The following is a 15,694-nucleotide window of genomic DNA, read 5'->3' as shown; positions in this document are numbered from 1 at the left end:
AGGTAACCAGAAAAATACTGAGAATGATGAAAATGGTAAATGTCTACAATATTCCCAAATACAAACTGTTTTAAATATTCCATAATTTGCAGTGAAAAACATTTTATTAAAAGTATTTAATTTTCAAACTTCCAACAGGTCACAGTGAATGACATTAAGATCCAGTAGTCTCCTCTCCAGGTGAAGATGAACATGTGGCCAGGGTACTGAAAATATTGTTGTTTTATAGTTGAAAAAAATTCATTATTAGTGATCAAGATGGCCTATTATTAATGTATAAAAACTAAAGGCCTACTTTTTAAGATTTGCTCTACCTGAAACATGAGATGAAAAGCATATCAGTGATCCTAACAAATGTGCTGTCAGCTACATAGGGCTTAAAAGCTTTTTATTTTCAGATTTATAACAAAAGTTAAAGTTTCCTGTATGCTTCTCTTCTGCTACACCTCTAATACATTTAGATTAAATCCTATTGGCTGCTAACATGGACAAAAATATGAGGCAAAAAAACCCACATAAAGAATACTAGTACTCAGGATAGTCATCAATGTATTATCTTCTTGACAGAAACAAGGAAACCAACATTGTTAGGAACTAATTATAGCACATTTAAGTGAGGTGGCTAGACAGGTCACTAGAGGGAAGGTGATACAAACACACCTTTTGTTCTGCTGGTAACTTAGACCATTAAACTATTTTCCTGCTCATGGCTCATAACTCTCTACCCTAGTGTGGAAAACATTATCAAATGCTCAGTGCAGCTGCCACCAACCTGATTTAACATTTATAGATTAATATAAAGAAACACAACATTTTAGCAGTGAATGGACTCCACAGAAGATTCATTACTTTGTTAGCCCATTAGCATTTCTTATCCAGTGCCTGAAGTCCAGATCGAAATCCATTACAGATAATGATTGCACTCATCTTACAAAGAAAATACTGCCTTTAAATAGAAATGCTGCCTATGCAAAACAAACAAAAAAATCTCTTACCTGGGATATTTGCACAATAATTCAATAATTTAATAATAATTTCAATACACATGCTAGAAACAAAACAAACAACCCCCCCAAGGCTAATGAATATAAGATCTTCTGAACAGCACCGAGAAATCCTACATATTTTTAGGATTCTGTAGTCTAAGAAGGTAAAAAGATTCTTTCAGTGCCCATGAGGCAGTGGTCCGTATTTATATTAAATGATTTTTAAATTCAAATCATGTAATATTGCCATTGTGTTATTTGGAGAGTGCTACAATGACAGCTATAGAACAAAAGTTATACATGAAAAAACAGTTTATTTCAATTCAACATTTTTAAAGCAAACTCAGTTTTAAAACAGGACAGGCCCATCAAATCCTGATCTTGACTAAAATAAACAAGTTTACTCTTCAAATTCCGCACAACAATTTAAAGCTGTTATTTTCCTTCTTCCATTCCAGTGACACACTGGACACTGCAATGCAGAACTGTGTACCACACACTTATTTTCAATCTTGAACTTTGTGAGAGCGGTTCTGATCCATGGCTGTGAAGAACAGGCAGATAGCGGCTGTGATGAACACATGCACTCCCTCATAAAGTAGTTTTGGTGAGAAGACGCTCCATATGAACAAGTGGTAACGCAGACCTGTTACCAAAACAATGTAGATGGCAACTGGAATTGAACGCATTAGAGCGTAGCAGAAACAGCCGTGACCCACTGCCGCTGAATTCCTGGTAACAAAAACAGAGTTCATTCTCAGGCAAACTTGGTAAAGATATCTGAGTTCATCCGCTCTTTAGCATTATTTCACAACACAAATAATACTCACAGATCTCCACTTTGTGTTAGAAAACTGATTATTGATCAGCAATTGAGCAACGATGTAACTAATAAAGCTTGTCCTTATCACCTCTATATATCCTATAATGTGTAAGTATGTTAAGTGTAAGCATAACAACTGTCACCACAATAAAGGCACCCAGTAGTTCACCTCAAACTTAGAAGGTGCTGTGCTTTAATATACTTTGTCCTAATTGTTAAAGTCTCCATTAAGCAGTTTCAAGATAGCTTGATCTCTTGTTGGCGTTCCAGTGCCTTTCCACAGAATCTGGATGGTAAGAGGCAGAGAAAAAAGACTTCAGTACTCTTCACAAAGCTGCCTAACCTGTACAATGGATAATCAGATGGACTCTGCTCCCCTTGTGAAAGGCATCAAACTTGCCAGAGTACACTGCTGCCCATAGCCAGTAACATTGTACAAGCAACATAAAATTTGTGCTATTAGAAATATTTGCAAAGCTAGCTAACATAATGTTTTCCAGAGAATACCATATTCTTAGGCTTACATGAGCAACCCATTGCATTCCTGTCACAGCAGCTTAGCTCAGCTGGGCCCACAGTATTGCAAGAAATGTCTGCCCCATATGCAACCTACACAGTCCAAGTCTGCCACATTCAGGTATTCTGGTGGGTAACAGGAGTCGGATGAAAATGGAAGTGAAAGGGTTTTCTACACTTTGACTGCTCTCCCTCCCTTGAGGTGCCAACTTGAAGCAATGATGCTGGGTTGGCACATGTCCATTTTCCCCAAACTACATCTGCAGAGACTAATTCACACCAAATTCAGATGCTTACCTGTTCAGACAAAAGGAAGGAATAAAGCTATTTCACTGGAATAATAAGCAGAACATTTTCCTCTCCCCATCAAAATATTTTACATCATCAGTTCCCAAAAGAACACACTGACAAAAAGCAGAAATGATTTACACTGAAATCGTAAGCTGAGAATCTGTTCTACTCCTCACGGTTTTTAATTCTGATCTTGTTCCAAGTAATAAAAATTTAAGATGACTAGCACTTCTGTGAGATGTAAATTAGTCACTTATGACTAAGTAAGCTACAAAATGCAGTATTTTACATAAACCATTAAACTTATTATTCTTTAAATCAAAATAATTAGGATACAGTCCTGTTTTCCAGCAAAGTCAAGAGTAAAATTCCCAAGGCTTTCAGTGGAAGAAAGAACAGGTCATGAAAGCAGAGTTGAAAAATAAACTAAGAACAGCAGGTGTGAATGAGTGCAAAACATACATTCAGTTCACAGAAAACTACTTCCCTCGCTGCTTAGCCAAGGAAACTGTGACTTGGGAGTGAACTAGGCTGCTCCCTGCTTCTGCATAACTATCTTAGTCTTCACTGAGCTTGTGTAAATAACCAGCTTTATGTTCAATAACTGATTTTGTTGACAAGGATTAAACAAACTGCAGTTCAGTCAGTCTTAGCTGTTTTCATGCTGATATGAGTAAAAACAGTATTTGTAGTGGTTAGATGATACAACTGAATAAACAGAGGAAATGGTTTTTGAGTCAGATAGGCAAACAGCCAATTTTTAAACCATTTTCTAGAGTAAAAATATACATTTGATAGACCAGCTAGATGAAGGCTATCAGTGGCTGTGGTTATCACATTTATTAAGCTCAATGATGGGATTTGCAAGGGAATCCTAAAAGAGAGAAGTGAGAGTGTCCATGAACTTATATATCCAGGTCTTTCAAGAGCCCTGCATTTTAAATTTAAATTTCCATTCATATCTTCTTCCCTAGTGTGTGCTCACCTAACAACACATTTAGTACCCTATTGTGAGAAAGCTCCTAATTGTAAATCAATGGTGTTAAAAATTTTAAAAACGGCTACTTTTTTAATTATGAAGAAACTGGCTGGAAGATTATTTTGAATTGAATCTGTGTGTGTTCACTTCTTTGGCTCAAAAATTAGGTAGATGTACTGTTTTAGATACTCGCATTTTGTACTGGAATGAGAACACACAGTAATCTTTACTAGTAACATTTAAATACTGCATTTTCACATTATGATTACTAGCAAATAATCCCCAAGTCAATAAGTAAATGGTACAATTATTTCTGTATTCCAGTAGAGTAAAAATAATAAACTGCTTTCTGCTTATGTAATACTTTTACTTCCAAAAGGTCTCAGCACTTGCTTCATCTCTCAACAAGACATAGACACCTACCTGCAGAGGGAAATCTTGGACAGTTTCACAGTATAATGCAGCAGTGCAATTTAGAGAAGGCAACATAAGCACACTGCATCCACAAAGTTAAACTGTTAGTGGGGTTCAATAGCAGGATAATTTGGTTTATTTTGGAGCTGGTATAAGAGTATACACACGTGTCGTTGTGGAAATAGCACTGGAATAACTGAGCACAGGCAGTTAGACCTATTCAGCTATTCTGATGCTATGGCAACGACTCAGTTCTTCAAGCACAGCACCATTCTTTCTTCTTGTTTCTGCCAGGCACCCATTTGCTGAATAGCTAAGAATAACGACTTTGTGTCCTCCTCCTGCTCATTCTACACACACAGAGTGACCACAGGGTTCAGGGTTTCGCCAAGCCACAAGGAACACAGTGGCCAGGGATCAGGCTGCTGCTGATAACATGACTGAGACAATCCAGGTAGTTCAGCTGGTTCCCTAGTTATTCCAAAAGAAGTCACCAGGAGAGCACAAAACGCTGGCTGTGGCATGCCATTCATGTATCCTACCATTTATGAGCTGGATCAGCCAGTAATGAACAACCTTGCAACCTCTCAGTGCTGCTTCATTGAAAACAACAGATTACAGGACACATCTAAAGCACTAACCTGTAACTGCTCCATACTGAACTGTCTCTGCAACCATTAATGCCTTTTCTTATTTAAAGGAGAAGAGCATAGAGGGATGTAAACTGTATACACTACCTCCATGTTCTGACAGAATCAGCCCAATATTAAGGCCTCTGCATAATGCAGGAGTAAAAAAAAAATACGTACCCAGCCTCTAATACTGAGCTTATTTAGCAAGTTAGCTTCTGGGGACTTCAATGAGAAATCCAAATGTATTAAAGATGACAAAGCATATCCAAACTTCACGTGAGATTGACGCTGAAGATCACTAGATCCAGAAAAAACAATGCCTTCGGAGACTTTTGATGCAAAGAACACTACAGATTCACATCACTGAACACGCCGTATTTAGACTGAAAACATTAAGTATAGTCTAGAGTACATATTGGCTTTCAACAAAACTCCTCTCTTTTAACTCAATATTTAATACATAGAAAAATATGGCCAAGAAATTGTGCTATTAATAGGTTTTCCGCTTCTTTGGATCTCCTAAATCCTAATTGCCAGTGTTTTGTCAACAAATCTTTCGTCTCTCAATCCGTCTCTAAGGTGTTATTAAAACGGGTAATACAAGGTTTGTAAAATGAAAAAGTTACGATGCCAAAAACATGAAAGAAAAACAGCTCTTTTCTTGTGAAAGCATGTCTCCCAGTTATATAAAATAGCTGGAAGATGGTGGCACAAGTTTTGTAGTTTAAAATGCAAGCAAAAAACCTCCACAGACAGCCCTACAAATGCTTCCACATGGAATTTTAAAACACACTACTTTACGTTATTCCAACCCTTGTTCTAACCCACCAAAATGCAAGCATGAGTGACAAATACCCCAGGATTGTATTTTTTCTGGGATTGGGGGAGGGGGGGTCACATCTGGAGGGTTTCAGTATGAAATGTGCTGAATCCTTTCAATGAAAGTTATCCTCCAGCATTTCTGCCATTCCAGCTCCTCTTTTCCAGCTGAATATCACTGCCTATATTACCTCTTATTGGAGATACTGAATTTGCATATTTGAAGGCAATATTTACTGTATTAACATTCTTTACTGTATTAACATTTTTTACTGTATCAGTGGCACTTTGCTTTCTAGGCTTTCTGCAGTTTCAGTTTGCAAGATCTCCCTGTTTAGCGCTCTCTGAAAAATAGTTGGCACTTTGTTAATCTGTCCTGTATATATTAATAAAGGGTCACAGTCAGAAACAAACCCTGTAGCACTCCAAGTGTCTGTCTGCAACATCTTAGAGTATCTGCAATCTATAAGAAATTTCTCTGATCTAAGCAAATATCAATTAGTTTAGCAGCAAGAACAAATTTGCTATGTCTCTCCCCCATGCCCTGCTCTCACCTAGTGTAATTCTTACAGTGCTATTTTATATTATAGCATACAATCCTGCATTGTCATGGGAAAACACTTTATATTTTAGCAGATCCAAGGGAACCAAGAGTCCTTTGGAAACTTACACGATCAGCTCTGGTATAGGCTATCAATCAGAACAGCATTAACTCTGTAAAGTCACAGTTTTTGACACCAAACTGTATCGATGGACAGATATCAAGAAGGGCAATTGCCAGCAAGCTAAAAGGGTTGTCAAGTATATTCTACAACCACGGAAATGAAGGAACTTGGGAATGACCATTGATTTTCCTGTGCATCCTCTTTCCCAGTAAGAAAGGCAGAGAAGCTACAACTACCTGAGCAAGGTCAAGTGTCCAGGGCAGTAAGTTACAGCGGACTGTAGTATGTGTGGACTGTAGTATAGAGTTCAGCATGTTCTCATAAAGACTTAGCTGTAAAAGGCTATTAAGACCTGAAACTTCCATTCTCTTCATTTCAGCATCAAGAGCAGGAAAAATAGGATCATATCAACAGTTCTGCCTGTTTTCACTGCTGGCATAATCAGCTGTGCTGGGAGCTTCCTGTCAGAAAGAGAAGTCATCTCAATCACCCAGCAGAGGTAACTCTTCTCATCGGCATCCACTCCTAGTTAACCTGCTTAGAACAGAGCTGCATCTAAAACACAGGGCATATATCAATTAAGTTTCAGATTCCTTTTTTCCTTTTTCCCTTTTTCAGTCAGGCTTGGACCCTGAAAATAGTTCCAGAGGAACTCTCTAAATTGGGTACCTAACAAAGATTTATGTTAGATTGCAAGTAGGAATTGAATTATGCTTGCATGGGGCCAGAAGGTCTGAACAGCCACTCTGAATGGCTACTATGATCATTTAACTGCTAGGGCAAGAAATCAATTGTACCTTTAGTAAAGCCTTCTAAAAATCTTGGCAACCTAACTGGAAAGATATTCACAGATCCAATTCATCCCCTGCCCAAGTTAATTTCCCCAAATACTGATCCTGTCGCAATCCACTTACAAAGGACTGGAAACTCTCTGCTTTTCAGCTTCACTTGATCAGTCCTCACCTTCCCTTATAGAAAAGAGAAAACACTTCACAAGCTCACACATCTGTGTCTATTTCAGAATTGCAGGCAAAGAGATAGCTAAACTGCACTCTAGGCAACATGGCCATGTAATCTCTAGACTTCTTCACCACAAAGAAGCTACTCCTTTTCAGCAGGCACCTTTGATTCAGGAAACCATCTTTCTCCATGTAAGCTATGATGGCTATTGATGAGTTCCAGTCATTCTTCAAAGACATGATTTGCATGAAATCCCAAGTGCTCTGCTTGATACGTTTTTCCTCACTACTTCTGTGGCGGGCCATACTGGTATATAAGCAGTGACTGTTCCTGCCTGTTATCACTGCCTCAAGCTTTCCCATAAAGCTCTGTTCAGGTTAATCCTTAGCACATGTTACTCTGCCCAGCTCCAAGAAAACCAAAAAAGTTAAATCTGTCTATTCCTGTTGACACTGGTCCAGACTTTAAAGCAACAAGATATAACCAAATCATTAAAATTTCTAACAAGCAAAACATGAATCATAATTATTTCAAAGCCCAGCATTAGTCAATTTTCTGCAAGTGTTCTTCCAAAATCCACTTAGCACTTCTGAAGACTTCAGGTAGAAAAAAGCCTGAAGCATTTTACATCAGCATCATACATGCAGGGAATAACAAGGGAACTTATAGCTTGACTTTCTGTTAAGGTGCATCTACAGGCTTTCCTGCCCACCTTTGTAAACAAACAGCTCTTCTTCATCATCTTAGCTAAAGGTGTAAAGAAAAATTGCATCTGACGATTGTTCTGGACAGGCAGGCTCTGAAGAGACTTAAAATAGACTGTTACCATGTTATTTGATTAAATTCAAACTTAGCAGTTTGGAATATACAAGTCTAACAGGACATGTGAACAGCATCACAAGGCATTTCTAGAGAGGTGAGGCACAAATTATTTAAGTAACGGGTAGGAAATTTTTTAAGTATGGGTAGGAAACTGGCCAATGCGACTGCACTCATCAGAGGTTGGTGATCAATGGTTTTTACTCAGGCTGGCAACCTATCACCCAGGTCCTGATACTGGGCCCCAACCTGTTCAACATCTTCATAAATGAACTGGATGATAGGACTGAAAGCACTCACACCAAGTTTGCTGATGATACTAAACTGCGTGGTGAAGTGGACACATCAGAAGGAAAAGCCATCTTACAGAGAGACCTGGACAGGCTGGAATAGTGGGCTAGCAATAACTGTATGAAGTTTAACAAAGATAAGTGCAAAGTCCTGCAGCTGGGACAGAATAACCAAAGGGCCTAGTACAGGCTAAGATCTGCATGGCTAGGGAATAGCCTTGCTGAAGGGGACCTGGAGGTGCTGGCAGACAACAAGTTGAACGTGAGTTAGCAGAGCACTGCTGCAGCAACAAAGGTAAATCAGCTCCTGTGCTGCATCCACAGAGGCATTACTACCTCTTTAGAAATGTGATCATCCCACTCTACTCGGTGCTTGTCAGGCCACACCTGGAGTGCTGTGTTCAGTTCTGGTCTGGAGAGGGTCCAAAGGAGGGACGGAGATGATCAAAGGGCTGGAGAGCCCACCCTACAAGGTAAGACTGGAGGAGTTAGGTTTTTTTCTCCCTGGAGAAGAGAAGGCTCAGGGAGACCTCATCACAGTATTCCAGTACTTACAGGGTGGCTACAAAGAGGATGGAGGTGCTCTCTTCACCAGGTACCACATGGAGAAGATAAAAGGCAACAGATACAAGTTACACCGGAAGAGGTTTCATCTCAGGATAAGAAAGACATTTTTTACAGTGAGAAGAATCAATCACTGGAACAATCTCTCCAGGGATGTGGTACAGTCCCCATCACTGGGTGTTTTCAAGACGTGACTCGACAGGATGCTAGATGATCTCATAGAGGCTCCCCTTCCCATGGAAGGTTGGACCAGATGATCTTTCAACCTGGCCTGTTCTATGGTTCTGTGAAGCAATGCTCACTCTTCTGCACTGAGGGCAGAGTCAGTTCTTTCTTGTATTTTTCCATTATAGTAACTATTTTTAAACTTGTGACTTAACTAAAGTAATAGGTCTCTCCTCAAATTACTCCTGCCACCCCAATGACGTACACATTTGAGAAGAACTTGTGCACTTCAAGAAAAGGTGTGAGAAAAGAAGATAGAAAAATCCTGGATAAACGCAGAAGGACAGTATCCCATGTACAGTCCTACCCATAGCTACCAGAACCAAGAAGTCAGCTTATGTTGGCCACAGAACAGAGGACAGAAAACTGATGGTGAAAAAGAAAAAAACCTGCAAGTAAGAACTGTAAGACAAGGCCATTAGCAGCAAAAAGTACAGGTTACATCTAGAAACATTTCTACAATAAAGCAGTATGTAAGCAAAAGTCTACAAATATGGTTCTCTCTTTCCAGAATTGCCCCTCTGAATGGCCCTGCTCCGCCTTGAGCAGTAATATAAAACACTGAGAACCTAGCATCATCATGCAGCCCTTACTAATTGTAGAGAAGAAATAAAGTTGGTACTATGCTTCAATCTGAAGATTTCTGCTTCAGAATTAACAGGGAGGAATATCCAAAGTACTGAAGAGCAAGGGGAGAGAATTCCTTCAGTGCACTGTGTATACTTCATGCAGTGTATCAGAACATTGCCCCCAACTTTCTTCACAGCTTTTTCTGGTGCAATGTACAGCGGACTCATCTTCACAGACTCATTATTTCTTATGGTGCAATGAGATGACTTCTGGGATTATGCAAGGATACTCTTACTGAGCCCAAGTATCATACATACTTTTTACTTTGGCAAGTTTATAGGAGTGTTAGACTTACAAATAATTTGCATGAAGTTGAATCATTAAAAACAACAATACTGAACATTAGCATAAAGACCGTAAAGCCCCACATGCTTTGTCTTGCAAGCAAAATGGATTACAGCAGGATCTGTAAACCCATATCCTAGGATCTCTGCAAAAGATGAGACAGTGCTAATACCATGAAGCACAAAAGGAACAGTAAACAAAAATGGTTTCACCTTGACAAGAAATTAAGCGCGAGACCAAATTGATTATTGAGGAAGATACCTTGGTGTACTAGGTGCAGACCCTCTTCCTTACCAGACTCTAGCTGAGGAGAATGAAGAAAAATCAGCACAGGATTTTTCATGCTATAGCTTTGGTCATACTGTAATGCTAATCTTGGCTCTGACACAGAAAATGTAATGCAAACAGACGAGACACAACTTTCAGAAGATTGTGGATATTACTTTGCAGTGTGCATATGTTCAGTGGCCAAGGAACCTAAAAAGACAGCTCTGAGGAAAATGTTGACATCACCTGTTGGACACAGAGAGGGAGAGAGAGAAAAGGAGACAGAAAGAACAAGGGCGATAGCGAGGGAAAGGGAGAGATTGAGAGAAAAAAGGGGAGAGAAGAGCAGAGACAGCTGAGAGTGCAGGAGGGGGAAGGAAAGGGAGAGAGAGGAAGCAGGAGAAGTGAGAGGGAGAAAATAAGCAAAAGTAAGAGTGTGAGTGAGGAGACAGGGTGTGGAATTGAATCTGGCAAGGGTTGTCAAATGCAACAAGAAGGGCTTCTATACAAGTACATGAGTGCGAAAAGAATGACTAGGGAAAATGTGTTCCTGCTGCTAAAGGCAGCAGGGGACCTGGTGACACAAAACACGGAAAGTGCTGAGGTACTGAATACCTTCTTCACCTCAGTCTTTGCTAATAAGACTGTTCTTTGGAAATCTAAGCACTCACAGGCCCAGAGAAAGTAGACAGCAAGGAAGACTCACCCCTTGTGGAAGAGGATCAGGTTAGAGAATACTTAAGCAAACTGGACATACATAAATTCATGGGCCCTGATTGGATGCACTCACAAATACTGAGGGAGCTGCCTGATGTCATTGCAAGGGCACACTCAATCTTTGAATGATCATGGGAATTGAGAAATGTGCCTGAGGACTGGAGGAAAGACCTGTCACTCCTATCTTAAAGGAAGATCCACAGAACAACAGGCCAGTCAGCCTCACCTCAATCCCTGGGAAGGTGATGGAACAAGTATTCCTGTACACCATTTCCAGGCTCATGAGGGACAAGAAGGTGATCAGGAGTAGTCAGCATGGATTCATCAAGGGGAAGTCATGCTTGACCAACCTGATAAACTTCTACAATGAAACTGCTGGCTTAGTAGATGAGGGGAGAGCAGTGGATATAGCTTACCTAGACTTCAGTAAGGCTTTTGACACTGTCTCCCATAAGATCCTCATAGAGAAGGTAATAAGTGTGGGCTGGAAAAGCAGACAGAGAGGGGGACTGAAAACTGGCTTAACAGCCAAGCCCAGAGGGTGGTGAACAGTGACGCAAAGTCTAGTTGGAAGCCAGTGACTAGTGCTGTGAGGCTCAACACAGGGACCAATACTGTTCAACATTTTTGTTAATGACCCGGATGATGGGGCAGAGTGTGCCCTCAGCAAGTTTGCTGATGATACAAAACCAGCAGGAGAGGCTGATAACACTAGAAGGCTGTGGTGCCATTCAGACGGACCTCAACAGGCTGGAGAAATAGGCCAACAGGAACCTCAAGAAGTTCAACAAAGGGAAGTGCAAAGTCCTGCACCTGGGGAGGAACAACCCCAGGCACCAGTACATGCTGGGGGCCACCCAGCTGGAAAGCAGCTTTTCAGAAAAGGACCTTGGGTCCTGATGGACACTAAGTTGTCATGAGCCAATGTGCCCTTGCGGCTGAGGACAATGTACCTTGGGCTGCATTAGGAGAAGTGTTGCCAGCAGGTTGAGGGAGGGGATCCTTGCCCTCTCCTCAGCACTGGTGAGGCCACACCTGGAGTGCTGGGTCTTGTTCTGGGTTCCCCACTGCAAGAGAGAGATGGAGCTACTGGAAAGAGTCCAGTGAAGGGTCGTTAAGATGATGAAGGGACTGGAACATCTCTCCATCTCTCCTAAGCTGAGAGAGCTGGGATTGTTTAGCCTAGAGAAGAGAAGGCTCAGGGAGGATCTTATCAACGTATATAAATAGCTGAAGGGAAGCTGCAAAGAGGATGGAGCCAGGCTCATGGTGCCCAGTGAAAGGACAAGAGGCAATGGACACAAACACAAAAGTTCCCTCTGAATGTCAGGAAACACCTTTAAACTGAAAGATGACTGAGCACAGGCACAGGTTGCCCAGAGAGTCTGTGGAGTCTCCATCCTTGGAGATATTCAAAGCCATCTGAACATGGTCCTCAGCAAGAGGCTCCAGGTGGTCCTGCTACAGCAGGGGGCTTGGACCAGATAACCTCCAGAGGTCCCTTCCAACCTCAACCATTCTGTGATTCTGTGAAGAGCGTATCAGAATGAAAGGAAAGGAGCAAGAGGAAAAGAGGGGGACAGGGCATAGAGGCAGAAGGAAAGAAAGTAATAGAGAAAGAGGCAGAAGGAAAGAACAAGAGGGAAAGGGAGTGAGTGTCAAAAGAAGCAAATCAAGATTGAAAGACAGGAATAGGAAAAGGTAGCTAGAAGGGGAAAGAGTGAGCAAGAATGGAAGAAAGGCAGAGGAAAGAGCAAACAAGAGGGGAAAAGTTATCAGGACAGGGAGAAAAAGAGAAAAAAAGGGAAAGACAGACAGAAGGAATGAGTGCAAGGGTGGAGGAAAGACAACAATTGACAGGGAAAGAGATAATAAGAGAAAGAGGCCAAGCAAGTGGGAAGGCAAAAATGGATGTAAAAGAAAATCAGCAGGAAAGACGGTGAAAAAGTGAGACAGCAAGAGGGACAGAGACAGAAGGAAAGACAGAAAGAGAGCCCAACGGAGAGAGAGTGATGAGTAAACAAAGGGAGCAAGAGGGAATGAGAAGCAGACAGGAAAGATTGTGCAAGTCAGAGCAATCAGGAGGGAAGGTGAGACAAAGACAGAGTGAGGGAAGGACACTGGGCAAGAAGTGAGTGAGACAGAGGGGAAAAAATGAAAAACAACATGTGAAAGCAAAAGAGATCAAGCAAGAGGAAAGGAGAGGCAGAGAGGGAGATTGAGAGGGGATAAGACAGCATAACAGAGTGACACAGGAGAAAGAAGGGAAGAGTGAAAGAGAGCAAGTAAGTGCGTATAGAAGAGAGCAAGAGGCAGACAAGCAGAAGGAAAGAGAGCACCTGAGAGGGAAAGAGAAACTGATCCAAGAGAGAGGCAGAGGGAAGCTGAGTGAGTGGGAAAGAGAGAGGGACACAAAGGCAGAAGGAAAGAGACAAAGAGAACAGGAGGAAAAGGGAGTGAATTGGAAAGATTGTGAGAGGGAAAGAGTGGAAGATGGAAAGGGAGTGAGAGCAAAGAAAAGCAAGAGGCAAAGACAGCAAACAATAGGGAGATGGAAAACAAAGGAAAGAGAGGGGAAAGCAAGCAGAAGAGGGAGAGAAAGATGGGAAAGTAAGCAAGAGGGCAAGAGCAAGAGCAAAAGGGAATGAGTGAGATGCAAGGACAGAGAGCCAGCAAGAGAGGTGGAGTGTGAGGGAAGACTAGAGGGGAAGTGAGAGGGAAAAGAAGGAGCGAGAGAAAGGAGAGAGGGGGGAAGCATATTGTGGGACGGTATTAGGAAAGAGTAAATAAGAGGGAAAGAGTGAGGACGAGAGTGAGGGAAAGCAATGAGAAGAGGGAAAGCACACAAGAGACGGTAAGCACCTGCAAGGCAGAGAGCATGCTTAAGAGAGAAAGCACACATAAGGGATAAAGACTGTGTGTAAGACGAAGGAAGTGGGCAAAAGAGAGAGAAAACTTAAGAGATCAAGAAAAAGGAAAGAGCATGTGCAGGACAGGGAAACCATGTATGACAGAAGGATAGCATGTAACAGAGAGGTTAAGCATTCATGTGAAAAAGAGGAAAGGGTACATAAGATAGAGGGCAAGAACATGCAAGAGAGAAGGGAAGAACACATGCAAGAAACTGCATGAGAAGGAAAGTACAAGAAAGGGAAAGCATGTGAGAAAGGGGGGAAACGTGCATGACAATACACACATGAAAGAGATGGAAAGCTCGAGAGATCAAAGAAGAGGGAAAAGGCAAAAGAAAGGAAGCAGGAGAGCAAGATAAAGAGTGAAAGACAGAGAGAAAGAATGAGCAAGAGTTGCAAGAATAACAAAACACATACAAGTGAAAAAATGCACGAGTGTGGAAAACCATGCACAGGAACAAGGGGAGGTGCATGCAAGAGAGAGAAGAGACACACAGAGAGAGGGAAAGCCCATGAGAGCAAGAGGGAAAGCATGCAAGAGAAAAGGCACAAACAAGAAGAGGAGAGCATGTGTATAAGGGGAAGCATATAAGAGGGGGAAAGCATAACAGAGATGGAAAGCGTGTGAGACTGAGAATGACAGAGAACGATCATGTGTTCAGAAATGAAGGAAAGAATGCTCAAGATAGGGAAAGAAAGGGGAAAGGCAAGACAGAGGTGGGAAGCACATCTGCACATGGGAGAGGGAAAACACAAGACAGAGATAAAGGCCACAACAGAGAGAGAGAAAGCATGTGACAGAGAGAGAAAGCAAAATTGCACGTGAGGCAAAAGAGAAAGTGGGACAGAACATGTAAGAGGGAGGGCACATGTCTGAGAAGACATGAACGAACATGCAAAGAAGCGTGGCAAAAATAAAGAGGCAAAGTCTGTCACTGAGAGACAGAGGAAAACCACAACATAGAAGGGGGAAGCAGCAAGAGAGAGAGTACCAGAGAGGGAAGGGGTGTGCACAAGAGAAAGCTGGCAAGACAAGAAAGGAAAGGGGCAGGGGGTGAGGGGAGGGGTGTGGAGAGGTAGAAAGCACGTCCATGAGAAGGGAAACGCACAAGAGGCAGAGGAAAAGCATAAGACAGTGAGAAGGAAAAAGTATGCAAGAGAGGGAAGGAGCGTGTGAGGGGGAGAGAGATGGGAAATGCCCCCAAAAAAGGGAAAGCATGCAAAAGAGGAAAACAACACAAGAAAGAGCAAGCAAGGGAAAACGTGAATGGGTGAGAGAAGCAAAACACGCAATACAGAGAGAAACCATGAAAGGGGGATGGTGTGAGCAAGGAAGAGACATCATGAGTGGAAGGGGGAGGCAAAGCACACAAGAGACAGATAAAGCTACTCCAAGAAAGCTGGAAGAGCAAAAGAGCAACAAGAAAAGAGTGACAGAGCAAAAAGTGCACAAGAGAGAAAGCTTGTGTGAGAAGGAAAGCAAAAGAAAGACAGACATAAGAAAAAAGGCACAAGAGTGGAAAAGCATGCAAAAGGAAGTGGGAAAGCTTGAGAAATTAAGAAAAGAGCAAGAGGGAAGGAATGAGATGGTGAGAGTAAAACAGAGAGGGAAACTGGAAGGGAGAGGGAAAGAACATGACACAGGAAAACCACACACAAGAGAGGAAAAGCACACAGTAGGAAGAAAGTGTGAGAGCAGGAAAGCCTGCAGAAGCATGACAGCAAGGAAGACTGAGAGAGCAAGTACACAAGAAGGAAAGGACATGAAAGAGCAGAATCATATGGTGAGGCAGGGGGGCATGCAGGAGAGAAACCACAAGAGGGAAAGCACATGTGAGGGAGAGAGCCAGCATGTGTGTGCAAGAGGAAAAGCATGCATGAGAGTGAGAGGAAACATGTT

General features: G+C 41.8%; 1 protein-coding gene across 6 annotated transcripts in view; it reads right to left on the bottom strand.

Annotated features, from left to right (window-relative positions):
* Positions 1 to 450: 450 nt before the first annotated feature.
* PIGG (phosphatidylinositol glycan anchor biosynthesis class G (EMM blood group)) overlaps positions 451 to 15,694 on the bottom strand; it is a 95,989-nt gene continuing 80,745 nt past the window's right edge. For 5 of the 6 annotated variants that reach the window (XM_082337518.1, XM_082337527.1, XM_082337520.1 and 2 more), the window contains one exon: positions 451 to 1,718. In XM_082337518.1, the coding sequence (XP_082193644.1) occupies positions 1,493 to 1,718 (226 nt within the window). In that variant the 3' untranslated portion in view covers positions 451 to 1,492. The remainder of the gene's footprint in view (positions 1,719 to 15,694) is intronic. The other variant, XR_014230774.1, reaches the window with a different exon arrangement.

Source organism: Platalea leucorodia (genome assembly GCF_965183815.1).
Source record: "Platalea leucorodia genome assembly, chromosome: Z".
Classification (NCBI taxonomy): Eukaryota; Metazoa; Chordata; class Aves; order Pelecaniformes; family Threskiornithidae; genus Platalea; species Platalea leucorodia.
The sequence above is the reverse complement of the archived record's forward strand: the minus strand, read 5'-3'. Positions and strand labels throughout refer to the sequence as shown.